This window comes from Triplophysa dalaica, chromosome 22 (genome assembly GCF_015846415.1).
Source record: "Triplophysa dalaica isolate WHDGS20190420 chromosome 22, ASM1584641v1, whole genome shotgun sequence".
Taxonomy (NCBI): Eukaryota; Metazoa; Chordata; class Actinopteri; order Cypriniformes; family Nemacheilidae; genus Triplophysa; species Triplophysa dalaica.
This window is the reverse complement of record NC_079563.1, coordinates 15049488-15063448: the sequence shown is the minus strand read 5'-3', so window position 1 is coordinate 15063448 and position 13961 is coordinate 15049488. Positions and strand designations below refer to the sequence as shown.

The window sequence follows — 13961 nt, the reverse complement described above, 5'->3', positions numbered from 1 at the left end:
GGTTTAAAGACACTCTTTACATTCTTGTCATCTTGGGTTATAAAGGTGATGGGTGATGACTAGCATTCCTCGAGCTTGGATGACAGTGTAGAACACTATCCTCATCCTTTCTGAGCAGAAAGCTGAGATGTTTATAACTCATGGCGCTTTAAAATGAGTAGTGTAGGATTCACAATATGCGAAAGTAAAAAAAAAGTGGCTCTGAAATGATGCCTCAATATGCACATTGTGCCATCAAGGGTGTCAACACTGGCCTTAAGGATGCGTGTGTGTCATAAAACTAGATTGAGCAACTGTGCTCATGGCTCAGGAAATGATGTCATTAGGCTCCTCCCTCGCTTCACCTGAACAGAGGGTAGGGCCAGACAGACTCAGCCTGTACAGACAGGAAAAAAACAAGGAACAGTTCACAAGCCTCCGGTCTTTGACAGGCAACCTTTTTTTTTATATGCAAAAGTCAGGTTTAGAAGAGGATTCGAATCGGACAGGATTTCTTTAACCAGCTTTAAAATGGATGTCCCAGAGAACTCCCCAGGGATTATGGGGCTGCTGAAAACTTTCGACGCTTCAGAGTTTGGGAGTTGGGAAAAGATTGGCTCCGGCGGCTTCGGACAGGTGTACAAAGTGCGACACATGCAGTGGAAAACATGGCTGGCTATCAAGTGCCCTCCTAGTCTTCACTCCGATGAGAAGTGAGTATTTTATTTAGTTTTGATCACAGCTCGCTGTGGCTTTTAAGAAGAATATGTGAAGTGTGTGGGTGCGTGTTTGTGTGCGTTTCATTGGCACTGTCATCTGAAGGAAACGTTTGTGTGAAAAGAACCCTGTAACTCCATATCTAGTGTTATGTGGATATTATTTACTTGAGGTCACAAGTGTCATACACAATCTGAAAGTTGTTTTTTCACTCTCTGACTTAGGACGTTGCGTATGTTTACTATAAACTATACATTCTGTTCATGTTATTATTTGTTAAGATTGCTTTTACAAAGCCTCGGCCCTCCGTGTGTTGTCAAGAAGCTGCTTGCAATGTACTGCTTCGGGCTATGATTAATACCCCCACCACCACCAACACACACACGCACACACGCACACACACACGCACACACACAGTTCTCAAACGCACACACACACATTAAAACTTTCATGTTTCATTGTGATGAGGAGTGGCTATATATAGGTGCTTTGTTTCCAGGTAACCTACTATACGTAGTTCTTGCTTTGGAATTCATACAAGTATTGCATTCACATACTTAACTTTCTATTTCCGTTTATATTATATACATTTACATTTAGGCATTTGACAGACGCTTTTGTCCAAAGCGACTTACATTGCTTTATCCTATACATTTTACATAGGTATTTGCAATCCCCTGGGATCGAACCCACAACCTTGCGTTGTTAACGCAAATGCTCTTACCACTGAGCTACAGGAAAGCTATAGGTTCATTTGGTAACACTATTGAGATTGAAAAATGGCCAAATTTAACTGAACGTTGATGAAGGTCTTTTGGTTTGGAGGTAAAACTGCTTTAGTCTCTTGCGAGTGAATAGCACTTTAGCAAGACAGCAAGATATTTCAATTATGTCTTTTTTCGGGGAATAAATACATTTATAAATGCCCTGATGTATGCATATTATGGTTCATGTTTTAGACCGTTCTGTGTGTGTGAAATTGAAATGAATGTTTGATACTGAGGCAGAGAAATAATATTCTATTTGAATCTTTGCTGCCCTAAAAGTTTAAGGTATAATAACTTTGGCTTTACATGCATTTCAGCTTACATTACTTCATGTTAAGCTTTTTTTTACTTAAGCTTATTCGTTATTATTATTAGTATTAAGTTAAATTAACTCACCACTGGCCAAAACTTGTAGAATAGTAAGTTGGAATGACTTGTAAAGTCCTGTTGATTGTACTCAAATTTAAAGCGATAGTTCACCCAAAAAAGAAAATTCTGTCATCTTTCCTCACACTCTTGTCATTTTAATCCTGTATGACTGTCTTTCTTCTGCAGAACACAAAAGAATATATTTTGAGGAATGTTAGTAACTGAACAACGATGGGACCCATTGACTTGCATTGGTTTTGTGTCCATACAATAGAAGTGAACGCATACCGCTGTTGTTTGGTTACCAACATTCTTCAAAATATCGTTTTGTGTTCTGCAAAAGAAAGAAAGTCATACACGTTTCAAATCACATGAGGGTGAGTAAACAATGACAGAATTTTCATTCATGGGTGAACTGGCACTTTAAGAGAGCAAAGATTGTCTTACAAGGCATGTCATGCTTTGCACACTTAATCAAACATACTTCCTTTTCGTTATTTCTCATAGACCTGTGCATGAATACATGGTAAAATGTATTATGTCACCCAGGGTTCAGTCTAATTCAATCTTCTCTGGTCAGCCGAAGCATTGTTTTGTCTTTTAACACTGTTACATTTTTTTGAAGAGAAGATGGTATGATTAAACGTAATAGGAAATATTTTGACACTTGAACATGCAAGCAGGTTGAGATGTTATCAGGCATGACATACTGTAGCAATCGTGCACGTCCTCAAGGTCTTGAATCTTGTGTATAAATGTCACGTCATTAAAAAAGAAAGGAGGGTCATGTAGAATTGCTGCTGCACATGAACCGTAACACGGGTTATCAGCACCTGTGATCTGCAGGGTACAAGAATTCTAATTGGCCTCCCCCATCTAAACAGGAGAGAAGTTTAAAAGCATGCTTTGTCTTGTGCTTTATCAGGCCTCTGCTTTTGTAGAGTTGCCGAACCGGTCAAGCTGGATCAGGTTTTTTTTAAGAAAGAAGAGCTTTTGTTTAGCTCAGAAGGGTGGCAGAACAGGGTAAGGGTAGGAGAACATTAGTGTTCACCTCTGCACTCCCTGTTCATTTTCCTCCGCTCATCTTCCATTCGCCAATCCCTGTGGAAATTGCTCCATTATTTGCTAATAGACTTTATGAAGTGTTTTGTTTTGGGTGTTTTCTTTCTGAGCCTTTTAAAGCTGGTTTTAAACAAAGGACTGGCATGGGGATTAAATAGAAAACATCAACACTTATGATGTCATGTTTAATTTAAATCCTTATTTAAAGAATATTGTCACTGTCCTTCTCTAACATTGGATGTTGAAATTCATGAAATGATTAAATACTGCGTTGACAATCACTTTTTAATTCTTTTAGTGGTTAGATATTGGCAAAACCCAGTGACAAACAATGGGTGACTAAAAATAATGATTTATGGCAAAAAATATGGAAATATGAGGTTTTAGAACGACAGCAGCGATATGCATTTTTTACACGTATTGAGTAAAAGTAGTTGAGAAATATGTTACTTATATTAAAATATGTTACTTTAACGTTAAAGTACTAGTTTGAAGTACTAGTTCACCTAAAGTAATAGTTCATCCCCCAAAAAATATGTTGTCAATTATTCACCCTCATGTCATTTCAAACCTGTATGACTTCCTTTCTTCTGCAAAACACCAAAGAAGCTAATTTATAGAATGTTGGTAACCGAACCACGGCTGGACACAAAACCAATGCAAGTGAATGGGTGCCAGGTAAACAACAATCTTTAAAAGAAAAAGAAAGAAAGTCAAACAGGTTGGAAAAGGCAAGAGTCATTAAATGATGACAGAATTTAAATATATTTAAGAATTTAAATGATGAAGATATTCTCATAATCCTACAAATAATTTTATATAAAAATTAGTTTGTGTTTTCATATTATATATACAAATGTTTAAGCTCAATAATGTAACTTATTAATTTGCGGTTGAACAGTTGTAATGTTTAATTACTATGTCAAAACCTCATTCATCTAATACATCAATAAAGGAACATTCTGAATTTCTGTGATATCGCAAGTTGGTTGGACAGGTGGTTACTACAGCAGAAGATTTTGTCATCGTTTTCAGTCAACCTATATGACTTCATTTCATCAGCTAAAAACAAAAAGGATTGTTTTACCAGAACATTAAAGCTGTTTTTCATATGATAGTTAATGATGACTACAACTGTCTATTGTACCCATCCACTTAAAATGTATAAAATAGAACAGCTATTATTCAAAACATTTTTTTCTAAATATCCTCCTTTGTGTCCGAGAGACAAAATAAAGTCGCACAGGGTGGGAACTAGACATTTTTGGTTGAATTGTCCCTTGAACTGTCCCTTTTTGTTTTCTTACTTTAACACAATGTATTTTTGAGATATCTTTTAGTACTCCAGGTTAAAAATGCGGCCTGCATGTCTGACTTATTAGTAATAAATGAGTTGTGTAAGAACATAGAGAACAAGGCACCTGTTCATGCAGCCCTGTGTCAATCATTCAAGAAGACTGACGTGTCATTAAAAAGATTACATCAGATAAACATAATCGTTCACTTGTGGTAAAGCGTAAACCTATTTATGAATTAGGAAGGTATTTTAAATGCTTCAGATGCACCGGCTTTAATTTCAAAGAGGACATTTTGCCCACAGGTAAAAAACATTTACCTGTGTTCTTTTACATAACAGTCTTCCAAGCAATAATGTTGATCTGCGTAGGTCCTAATGGTTCATTACTCTTTTTGTGTCTAAAAATTTCATTTCCTTGTTATCTTTTTAATTATTAAGGTGTGTTGACATTAACATATTTTCATAATCTGTTCAAATTTAAAAAAATGTGACCCTCACAAGTATAGCCAAACACAAGATGTCCTCCAATAAAAAGCCATTATGTACATAAATATAATTGACTTTGTTTAACTCATGCTTCGCCCATTTAGGGAACGTGCTGAACTGTTAGGGGAGGCAAAGAAGATGGAGGCGGCTAAGTTCCGCTACATACTCCCCGTGTACGGCATCTGCAGCGACCCGCAGGGACTGGTGATGGAGTACATGGAGACAGGCTCCCTCGAAACCCTGCTGGCCTCTGAACCACTGCCCTGGGAACTGCGATTCCGCATCATCCACGAGACGGCGGTGGGGATGAACTTTCTGCATTGCATGAACCCACCGCTCCTTCATCTCGACCTGAAACCTGCCAACATCCTGCTGGACGCACATTACCATGTCAAGGTGAGGCAGAACCAGCCATTACTTGCGGAAGAGGTTACGACCTCTCTGCTCATCGCAAAGAATAGATCACAGCTGATTCATTGTATTCAGGTTCAGATGGTGGAAGTGAATCATCAACTTCTGACTGCAATAATAATGCAATGTATGTTATTTAGAGATTTGGGTGCCTGGCATTTAAATAGGGATTGAATAGGATTTAGTTGTTCAAAATATATTTAAATGTATACATTTGGCAGGTGCTTTTATTCAAATCAATCAAAAAAAAAATGGTGTCGTTATTTATTCACCAGTATGTCATTCAAAACCGAAATGTGTCCATACCAGGGAAGTCAATAAATTCCAATGTTGTTCGGCTACCCACATTCTTCAAAATATCTTCTTTTGTGTTCTGCAAAATGTAGACGGTCATACAGGTTCGAAATGACACGAAGTAGAGGAAACGCTTAAAGAATTTTATTTTTGGTGATCTCTGGGTGCTGCATTGCTTAACCAGTTGCTCTTCAGGAACAACATATTCATAAGGGTGTTCATAAAAAATAGTTGTGTAACAAAGAGCTTGAGCCAAGACTGAAAAGATAAACAGTCGCTTTCTGATCTGAAATCCCCATTATGTTTAACGTTTGTCAAAACACCCTGTCGAGGTGATGAATTTTACCCTAATCTAACGTTGACAGCCGAACAACAGCTTCAACTCGAGCCATGTCAGATTATTTGTGCACCTACTACTATTTTCTTTTCACTGTCCCCCGCATACTTTTCCAGAATATTCCCCGAGGGTGGAAAAGCTTTCCCATGCATTATCCCATTTTATATCCAGCCTAGCCATGGATGAGTAAGCAGGTGTCAAGAGGGATGGGTGGGAATCGCCGTGTTGGATTGAAAGGGCTGGATGTAAACACGCATCCCGGGCGAGTCTGAACAGGCTAATGCTAGGCAGTGTTAATGAAGGGCTGGCACACTCCTACCCACACATGCGTGCAGGCATTTACAGAAACATCAGGGCTTCCCTACCTAATAGGGAACCTGTAGGGCATGGCCGCCTTTACCGTGCCCTCCTAGAAAAATCCCCTCACTTAAACTGAGTAACACCCTAAACATACTAAACCAATTAATAACACTGATATTAAAAGGATAAAACTTAAATAACTTATTATTCTTTTTTTATCCTTCTGTTTTAGATCTCTGACTTTGGCCTGGCTAGGTGGAACGGCTTTTCCAGGAACGATGATATGAGCCGCGATGGTTTCTGTGGCACTATTGCTTATCTCCCTCCAGAGAGAATCATTGAAAAAGATCGAATATCTGACATTAAACATGATGTGTACAGGTCAGTCATTTCTTGGATGAGAATTATGTGCTTTAATTGTTCGGTCCACACTTTGTGTAAATGGTTCTTCATGTTGTAAATCAGCATGTTCTAATACATATTTATTGTTCTTTAGCTTTTCAATTGTTATCTGGGGGATTCTCACACAAAAGAAGCCATATCAAGGTAAGACAGACAAACAACCTAACTTAAAGTTTAAGATGAGAAATATTGGGAATGTTGAATATATAATGTTAGTGCAGCATCTATATTTAGGATCACTCAGATCTTGAAAGCATTGATTTTTGGCATTGGGTTTCAAAATATCTCCGTCATTAAGTAAATTACGGTCTTAAGTTACCTGCCTGGCACTCAATGGAGGCGTGTCTATGGGCGTTTCTGGTAGATGTGTTTACCTGGTGTGTTTATCTACTAGTGATTTCCAGGAAAATCAGTAAGGGCAGAAAGAAATGTGGATTGTTTTAGTAACCAGCAGTTATAAGAACTCAGTGTGAGGTTAAAAACAGGTTTCTTGTCACGAGGGTGAGGACTGTTGTTCTTGGCACCAGCGAATAGAGTTAATCGGCTGCCAGGCAATCCTTCCAGAACCAGAAATGCAAAAATCAATGTCTTCTATTACAATGCAGCGTAAAATAACAGGATATTGAACTAGTCGCTTATGTTTGCTTTTTGATTAAGTGTTATTAAATGGTCTAGGAAACAAAAAGACATGTTGATAATTTTTTTCCGGTGTGCTGGAAGTAATATACTTAATTTCCCTCTTGACGGTTATTGGGTTAGTTCCACAAAGCTGATAAAGAACATGCACAGGTCATTTTCAAATGAACAGAAATTCATTAGAAATTAAATTAAATTATATTTTTTATTAGCAAAATTAAGGTTTTAATTTGGGGACAAATTGACATCAAACGATAAAAAAATATGTTTCTAATGAAAACAAATACATAATAAACTATATATTTTTATATTACAGATAATACATCATTTTTTTATTAATCACGTTTTTTTATTAAACGCGTCCCTCGGCATGAACATATGAATAAATAAATAAAATGTATAGTTATATTAATGTTTAAAATATATTAAACTAGCTGCCTCTGTTTGCTTTTTGATTAAGTGTCATAAAATGGTCTGAAAAACAAAAAGACATGTTGATAATATTTTTCCTGTGTACTGGAAGCAATATCATTCAGATAAAGAAGATAATGAACATGCATGGGTCATTTTCAAATATTAAATAAAAACATAACCAAAATTAAAGCGTTTTTGCAGTTTTCATGTCAATTTGTCCCAAATTTACTGCATTAAATATATAAATATGCAAAGCTAATTGGGGAAAAATGGACATTAACACCACCTTAATTTTGCTAATGAAAAATATAATATATACTTAAATACACATATATATATTTGTAGTTATGGTAATTGCAGAAAATCATTAACTCCCTTTAATAGGTGCTTAGTTTGTCTGGAAAATCATGTTAGGACATTACTGCACTGTATTATAGTAGTATTTTTTTTATATACTCTTATGAAATTCAACCTTAGCAATTGCAAATATTTAAGCAAAAACCTCTTACACCTACAATCATAATAAATACATAATATCTGTTCACAGGGGAGAACAACATCCTGCACATAATGGTGAAGGTTGTGAAAGGGGCTCGTCCAGATCTTGGGATTATCCCCCGCAGTCGCCCCCAGGCCTGCTCCGGGTTCTTGTCCCTTATGCAGAAGTGCTGGGCACAATCTCCAGAGGCCAGACCCAGTTTTCAAGGTGAGCGTCATTTACAGTAATGTGATCAGACATCAGACGGCTAATAAACACAAGCTGCCGACGCACATGAATCAGCAATGACTTGCCACCTCAACAAAATGTGCGAGACAGCTGGGTTAAAAAAATCTTATTTGACATAATTCAATGATATAGCTTTTATGCAACACCATTTGAACTTTGTACGTTTGATAAATGAATATGCTTATGCTGCAATTTAAGGAAGTGTTTTTCAAAAGGGATATTGCTAATTTGCATATCCATGACATCAACAACCTATAAATGAGTAACCAACATAACATTATATTCTTCAGAGATCACGTCAGAGGCGGAGGAGTTGTGCACTAAACCCCATGAGGAGCGGAGGGCTTCGGTTTCTTCAGAAGCAGATTGTTCCCCCTGCCATGCCCCTGCCTCCAGTGAACAGGTAACATCATATCATGATTACAAATCTTCAAATTCTCATTCTCACGCCCTTCATTCCATAATAGGTTACGATAAATCTTTTGGGTGTAAAGGAACGTTTCCTGTTACTAAACATAGTCACACAGATGGCCTCTGTAAGTTAGTTTGGGCATTTGTTTGCTGACGTCAAAATGCGTAGCACAAATGTTCCATGAGATGACAGTACTTCACAAGTCTTAAAGAATGTCATCGAGCTGCATGGTTTAACTGGAGGCCTTTTGTCTTTTTCTGTGTAAACTTGTGAAAGAGATTATGTTAGGAAGAATACATAGATCTTTATTTATTGAAACACAGTAAGTGATTTAAAGGTCCAGTGTGTTATTTTGTGGGAGGATCTATTTACAGAAGTGCACTATAATATACATAAATATGTCTTCAGAGGTGTATAAAGACCTTGTATAATGAACCGTTGTGTTTTTATTGCCTTAGAATGAGCTATTTCTGTCTACATACACTGCGGGTCCCCTTAAAATGAATTCGTCATGTTGTCTCATTAGCCCTAAATGGACAAACTGCTCTACAGAGCTTGTTTCGTAAATTCCTTATCTCCTAAATGCCCTATTCCCCCCTCTGAAGACTTTTTAGTTCTATGTCAGCCACCGTAGTGCTTCGAAAGGGAGGGGTGGAGTGAGCCGTTGGTTGCAATTCGCAACATCACCACTAGATGCCGCTAAATTTCAAACACCGGACCTTTAATCGTTTATATTTCAGATGGATTTCAAACATAAAGACCTCATGCTTAAGTAGCTACTACCATTTCAATTATTCTAACAAGAATTCATTTTTCTTCAAATGTAGACCAACAACCAAAAGCCAGTGAGGCCAAAGTCAGCCATGTTACCTGAGAAAGATTGCAGCCTCTCTCAACTGCTAAGCCAAATCGATTCAGGCTTCTCTCGCAGTTTAAGCAACATCAAAGAGGAATCCCTGGAGAGCAATGACAATACTAGCAAAAGACTGTCAGGCATCTCCTCTGTGGACTCGGCTTTCTCGTCTCAGGGCTCCATCACTTTGTCCTTTGAGAAGGAAAATGTTGAGAAAAATGGTAAGAGAACAGTTAAGGTACCATCATGCTAAAGTGCAACATAAATTGTTTTAAAGATTATTTTAGCAATACCCCTAAAAAATCTTGTTAAGCAGAAACCTGTTGGATGAGTTACAGGTAGTTCTCGAGGAACTGTGTATTTCTCAATATTTCATGCTTATCTAATTGTTCTTTGTGTTTCTCTGGTATTTAAGACTCTAGTGAGATACAGAAGAAGAAACTCTGTGAAGCTATTCGCACCGAGGATATCGCCAAGCTCATGAAGATCCTCCAGCCCCAGGATGTCGACTTGCTCTTGGAAGGTTCCTGCAATCTGCTTCACTTTGCCGTGGTGCTGGCCAACGAGGAGGCTGTTAAATTTCTGTTGCTTAGCAACTGCAATCCGAATTTGCCTAATGTTAACGGAGCAACGCCCCTCCACCTGGCCGCCGAAAAACGAATGAAAGCAGTGGCCGAGATTCTCCTGAGCCGCAAAACCACCAACGTCAACGCCAAGGACGAGGACCAGTACACCCCTCTGCATTTCGCAGCCCAAAATGGAGACGAAGCCCTGACCCGTTTACTGTTAGACCGTTCTGCCTCCATTAACGAAGTGGACGCTCAGGGTCGCACGCCGACGCACATTGCCTGCCACCACGGACAGGAAAACGTGGTACGGGTTTTGCTAAGTCGTGGAGCGGACGTCCACGTGAATGGTAAAGATGATTGGACGGCGCTGCATCTGGCTGCATGGAAAGGGCACCTGGGAATCGTGAAGCTCCTGGTGAAGCAGGCGGGTGCTGACATTAACGGGCAAACGTCAGACGGACGCACGCCGCTCCATCTGGCGTCGCAGAGGGGCCAATATCGGGTGGCGCGGATCCTGGTGGAGCTCGGGGCTAATGTGCACCTGACATCCGACGGCCTCCACGGTCCGCTTCACATAGCGGCAGAAACTGGCCACACCAGCACTTCGAGGTTGCTTGTCAAACACGGCGCCAACATTCAAAGTCAAACTGCAACCGGTTGCACCGCCTTGCATCTGGCTGCCCAAAACGGCCACTTGCCCACTACCAAAATGCTGCTGGCGGAGGGCGCCGACCCTCAGAGTCGGAACCACGCTCTTCGCACGCCGTGTCACCTGGCTGCCGAGACTGGCCACTCTGAAGTGCTCAAAGAGCTTTTGCAGAGTTGCCCTGAAGTCACCAACGCTCAGGATGAAAACGGGTTCACGCCACTTCACCTCGCTGTAAGCGGCAGACACAAAGACATCATTTGCGTCCTGCTCGAAAGCGGTGCCAACACTGCTCCGCTCTCTCCTCAACCTGCCCCAGAGCGCACGATAGAGTACACGTCGGAATCTGAGCCGGAAAGTCCGGTTCCTCTCACCCCCAGGAAAGTGGTGATTTTGAAACTCACCAGCACCAAACGCAATGATGCCCCACAAATCCCTGTAGACTCGCTTTGTGAAACAGCCACTTGTTGAGGGTCCCTTTTGGGGCCTGTGGCCTCGGACTTTTCAGGAATCTCTCTATGTGCTCGTTGACACTTTTTCCTACTTTGGACAGATAAATGCTGGAAAAGTGGGCTTCTTCTTATCCATTGGGATTGACTGTACATATTGTAATTATATGGTTGTGGAAGATTTTTCTGTATTTTTCCAGTAGTGCTTGTTGGCTTTCCGTCTTAATAGTTAGCTTGCGATTGGAATGCATTTTTGTATATATTAGTCATGTAGATCGTGCCTGGATTTTCTTTCCATGCTTCCTTGTACTGAGTCCACTCCCTGTTGTTTTCACGGCATTGTTTATCCGTTCCTGTTTTTGTTACACACCTCCGATTTGACAATTTCATTCTTCAACCTGTCACCAGAGTATATTGATGATTAATGTAGCCTCAAGGAAAACCTTCTCCACCCCCTTTATACACAAAAATGTCCCAAAACAGAATAAGCTTAGGAGCTTTTCAGTCATTTGTAGACTAACTTTTTAGGTTATTTTGCCATGGGTTCCTCATTGGTTTTTAGAAAAGCTGTTTTTTATTTATACATTAAAGTGACAGTTAACCCAAAAATGAAAATTATGTCATACTTTTCTGTCTGACTTTCTTTTCTCAGCAGAACACAAAAAAAATTATATTTCATTTTTGAAGAATGTTGTTAACTGGCACCCATTCAATAGCATTGATTTTGTGTTCATACAATAGAAGTGAATCAGTGTTCAGTTACCAACTTACTTTAAAATATCTCCTCTTGTGTTCTGCGGAAGAAAGTCATACAGGTTTGAAATGACAAGGGTTTGAGTAAACGATGACAGAAGTTTTCTTCTTGGGTGAACAATTACTTCAATACCTGTAAGTTATGTGATTTAGTTTTTCATTTTATTTCTGTCTAGTACAGCATAAATGATACTTTCATACCTTACTTTTTAATAGTTCAAGTTTTTGCACAAAACAAGAAAGTCTCCAAAGTAATGTAAATCACTGACCTTACTTATAAATCAAAATGCATAAAAAGGACTCAAATATGCAAAGTCTCTTCAATCCAAATGTTTTAAAACTATAAATCAAACAGTTTTATTGAATTATTTTTATTCTAGAGTCAGGAATGTAAAAAAATGCTCACCCTCTTATAAGTCAAAATATGCAACTTATACCATGTTTATTACACAGCAGCTTAAATCTCTGCAATATGTTAAAGTAAATCAGAAACACTGTGAGGTCAATTATATTCTTTAAATGGTTAAGTCAATAGTTCTAGAGGTGAGCGTTTTTAAAGCTATTTGGCTCGTACCATGGGAACATGCCCTCAGGAGGATCGCAGGTGTGGGTAGACATTATGAGGGGAGGATCGTATCCCATGTACCCTCATGTTCGGGCCATTGGCTCATTCCTAAGACCACTTTATCTTTTCATCACTGTACGAATCCACTGTGCCGAGCCTTTATTGTGCCACGGGGAGCGTAGCTGTCATTACTCTTCACTTTGTCTGGAACAAACAGCCTGTTAATTGCCATGTCTTGAAATTCTCTGTTTGCAGAGAGCGCTGTTGAACTTTGAGGGGTGAATGGCTTTTTTATGTGTGTTTGTTTTGTAGTTCTGCAACTGCGTATGCGTCTGTATAAACTTAATCTGCCGTAGCAAAGTATTGCCAACACCTCCTGCTCCACCTCTGATAAAGCTGCCTTGTTCTGCTTTTGTACACAGAAAATATGTTGTCATTTATCAAATAGTGTTTGCACACTTTTATATTTGCACACTTTTATATTTGATGGAAAATTAAAGTGCATCACGTGTATTTAAAGTATTTGTTGTCTTGTATGTTTTTTGACCTTGAACCCTGTGGCAGTCGTGTTTAATGTACTGTGTAGTACTGTGTAATGACAAATATTTGGCCAATCCACGTGTAAAGTGAAAATGACTCCATACCAAATATGTCCATCTATCCGAATGGACCGGCTTGTTCTTGGTTCATCATGTGGAAGCCAGACAGCATCCATAACAGGAAAAACAACAAACTTTAAACAATGCCTTACTGTTAATAAGTGTGTGGTACACAATGCCACATTAACAGGACGTACAGCCAAGATACGGCGCCTTCCATTTTTTCTTCAAAACTGGTAGGGCTTGTTTCACAGGTTGGCGATGGTGTTTTATACAGGCTGGAACATGCATGTGCACACAGCAACACGCACGAACGTCGCTCGGCAGACAGGAGACCGGGTGTTTGCAGGGACTGGATGAATTTACTGATATGAGTAGGTGTCTGCCAAGTGTAACACACGTTCGCTTACACATAAGGTTGTCCCCTGTTCATCTCATGGAAAGTTACTCATTGACTATCTCAACAAACAGGAAAGAGCTGAATGCTGATTTGGTTCCTCTATATCGGCTGCTACTGTCCATGGCCTCACGGTAGTTCTCATTTATTGCAATGGAGTCTGACCATTTTATGGCCTAGTTTATGATCTGTTCCCTGGTTTATTAAAAGGTGCCTGAATACTATGGTTTAATGCATAAAATACTAGATTTAGGTGTATTGCACAACTTTAGTTTTCTAAGTGTCTGTATGTATATATATTACATACATATTAAACAGATGTAAGATGTAAAGACTGCTAAACAAATGTACGTCAGAATGGATGAAGCTCAATTCCAGTTAAAAACTTAAAACAGGCTCAAATGGGTGATGTCAGGGTGAGTAATCATTGTCAAGCCTCGAACCTGCAGGTGTTTCCCTAAGGACAACTTGTTATTAGAAATGTACAAGATCTGACTTGAATTACATTCTTTCTATCTGA

The 13961-nt window shown here is 39.1% G+C and overlaps 1 protein-coding gene across 1 annotated transcript; it reads left to right on the top strand.

Moving 5' to 3' along the window:
- The first annotated feature begins 371 nt into the window (after positions 1-371).
- ripk4 (receptor-interacting serine-threonine kinase 4) lies at positions 372-12967 on the top strand. The gene is made up of 8 exons (XM_056737131.1): positions 372-692; positions 4782-5073; positions 6252-6400; positions 6516-6565; positions 8019-8177; positions 8489-8601; positions 9438-9684; positions 9879-12967. The coding sequence occupies exons 1-8, from the start codon at positions 511-513 to the stop codon at positions 11147-11149; spliced, it is 2463 nt and encodes an 820-aa protein (XP_056593109.1). The 5' UTR covers positions 372-510; the 3' UTR covers positions 11150-12967.
- Positions 12968-13961: the final 994 nt, after the last annotated feature.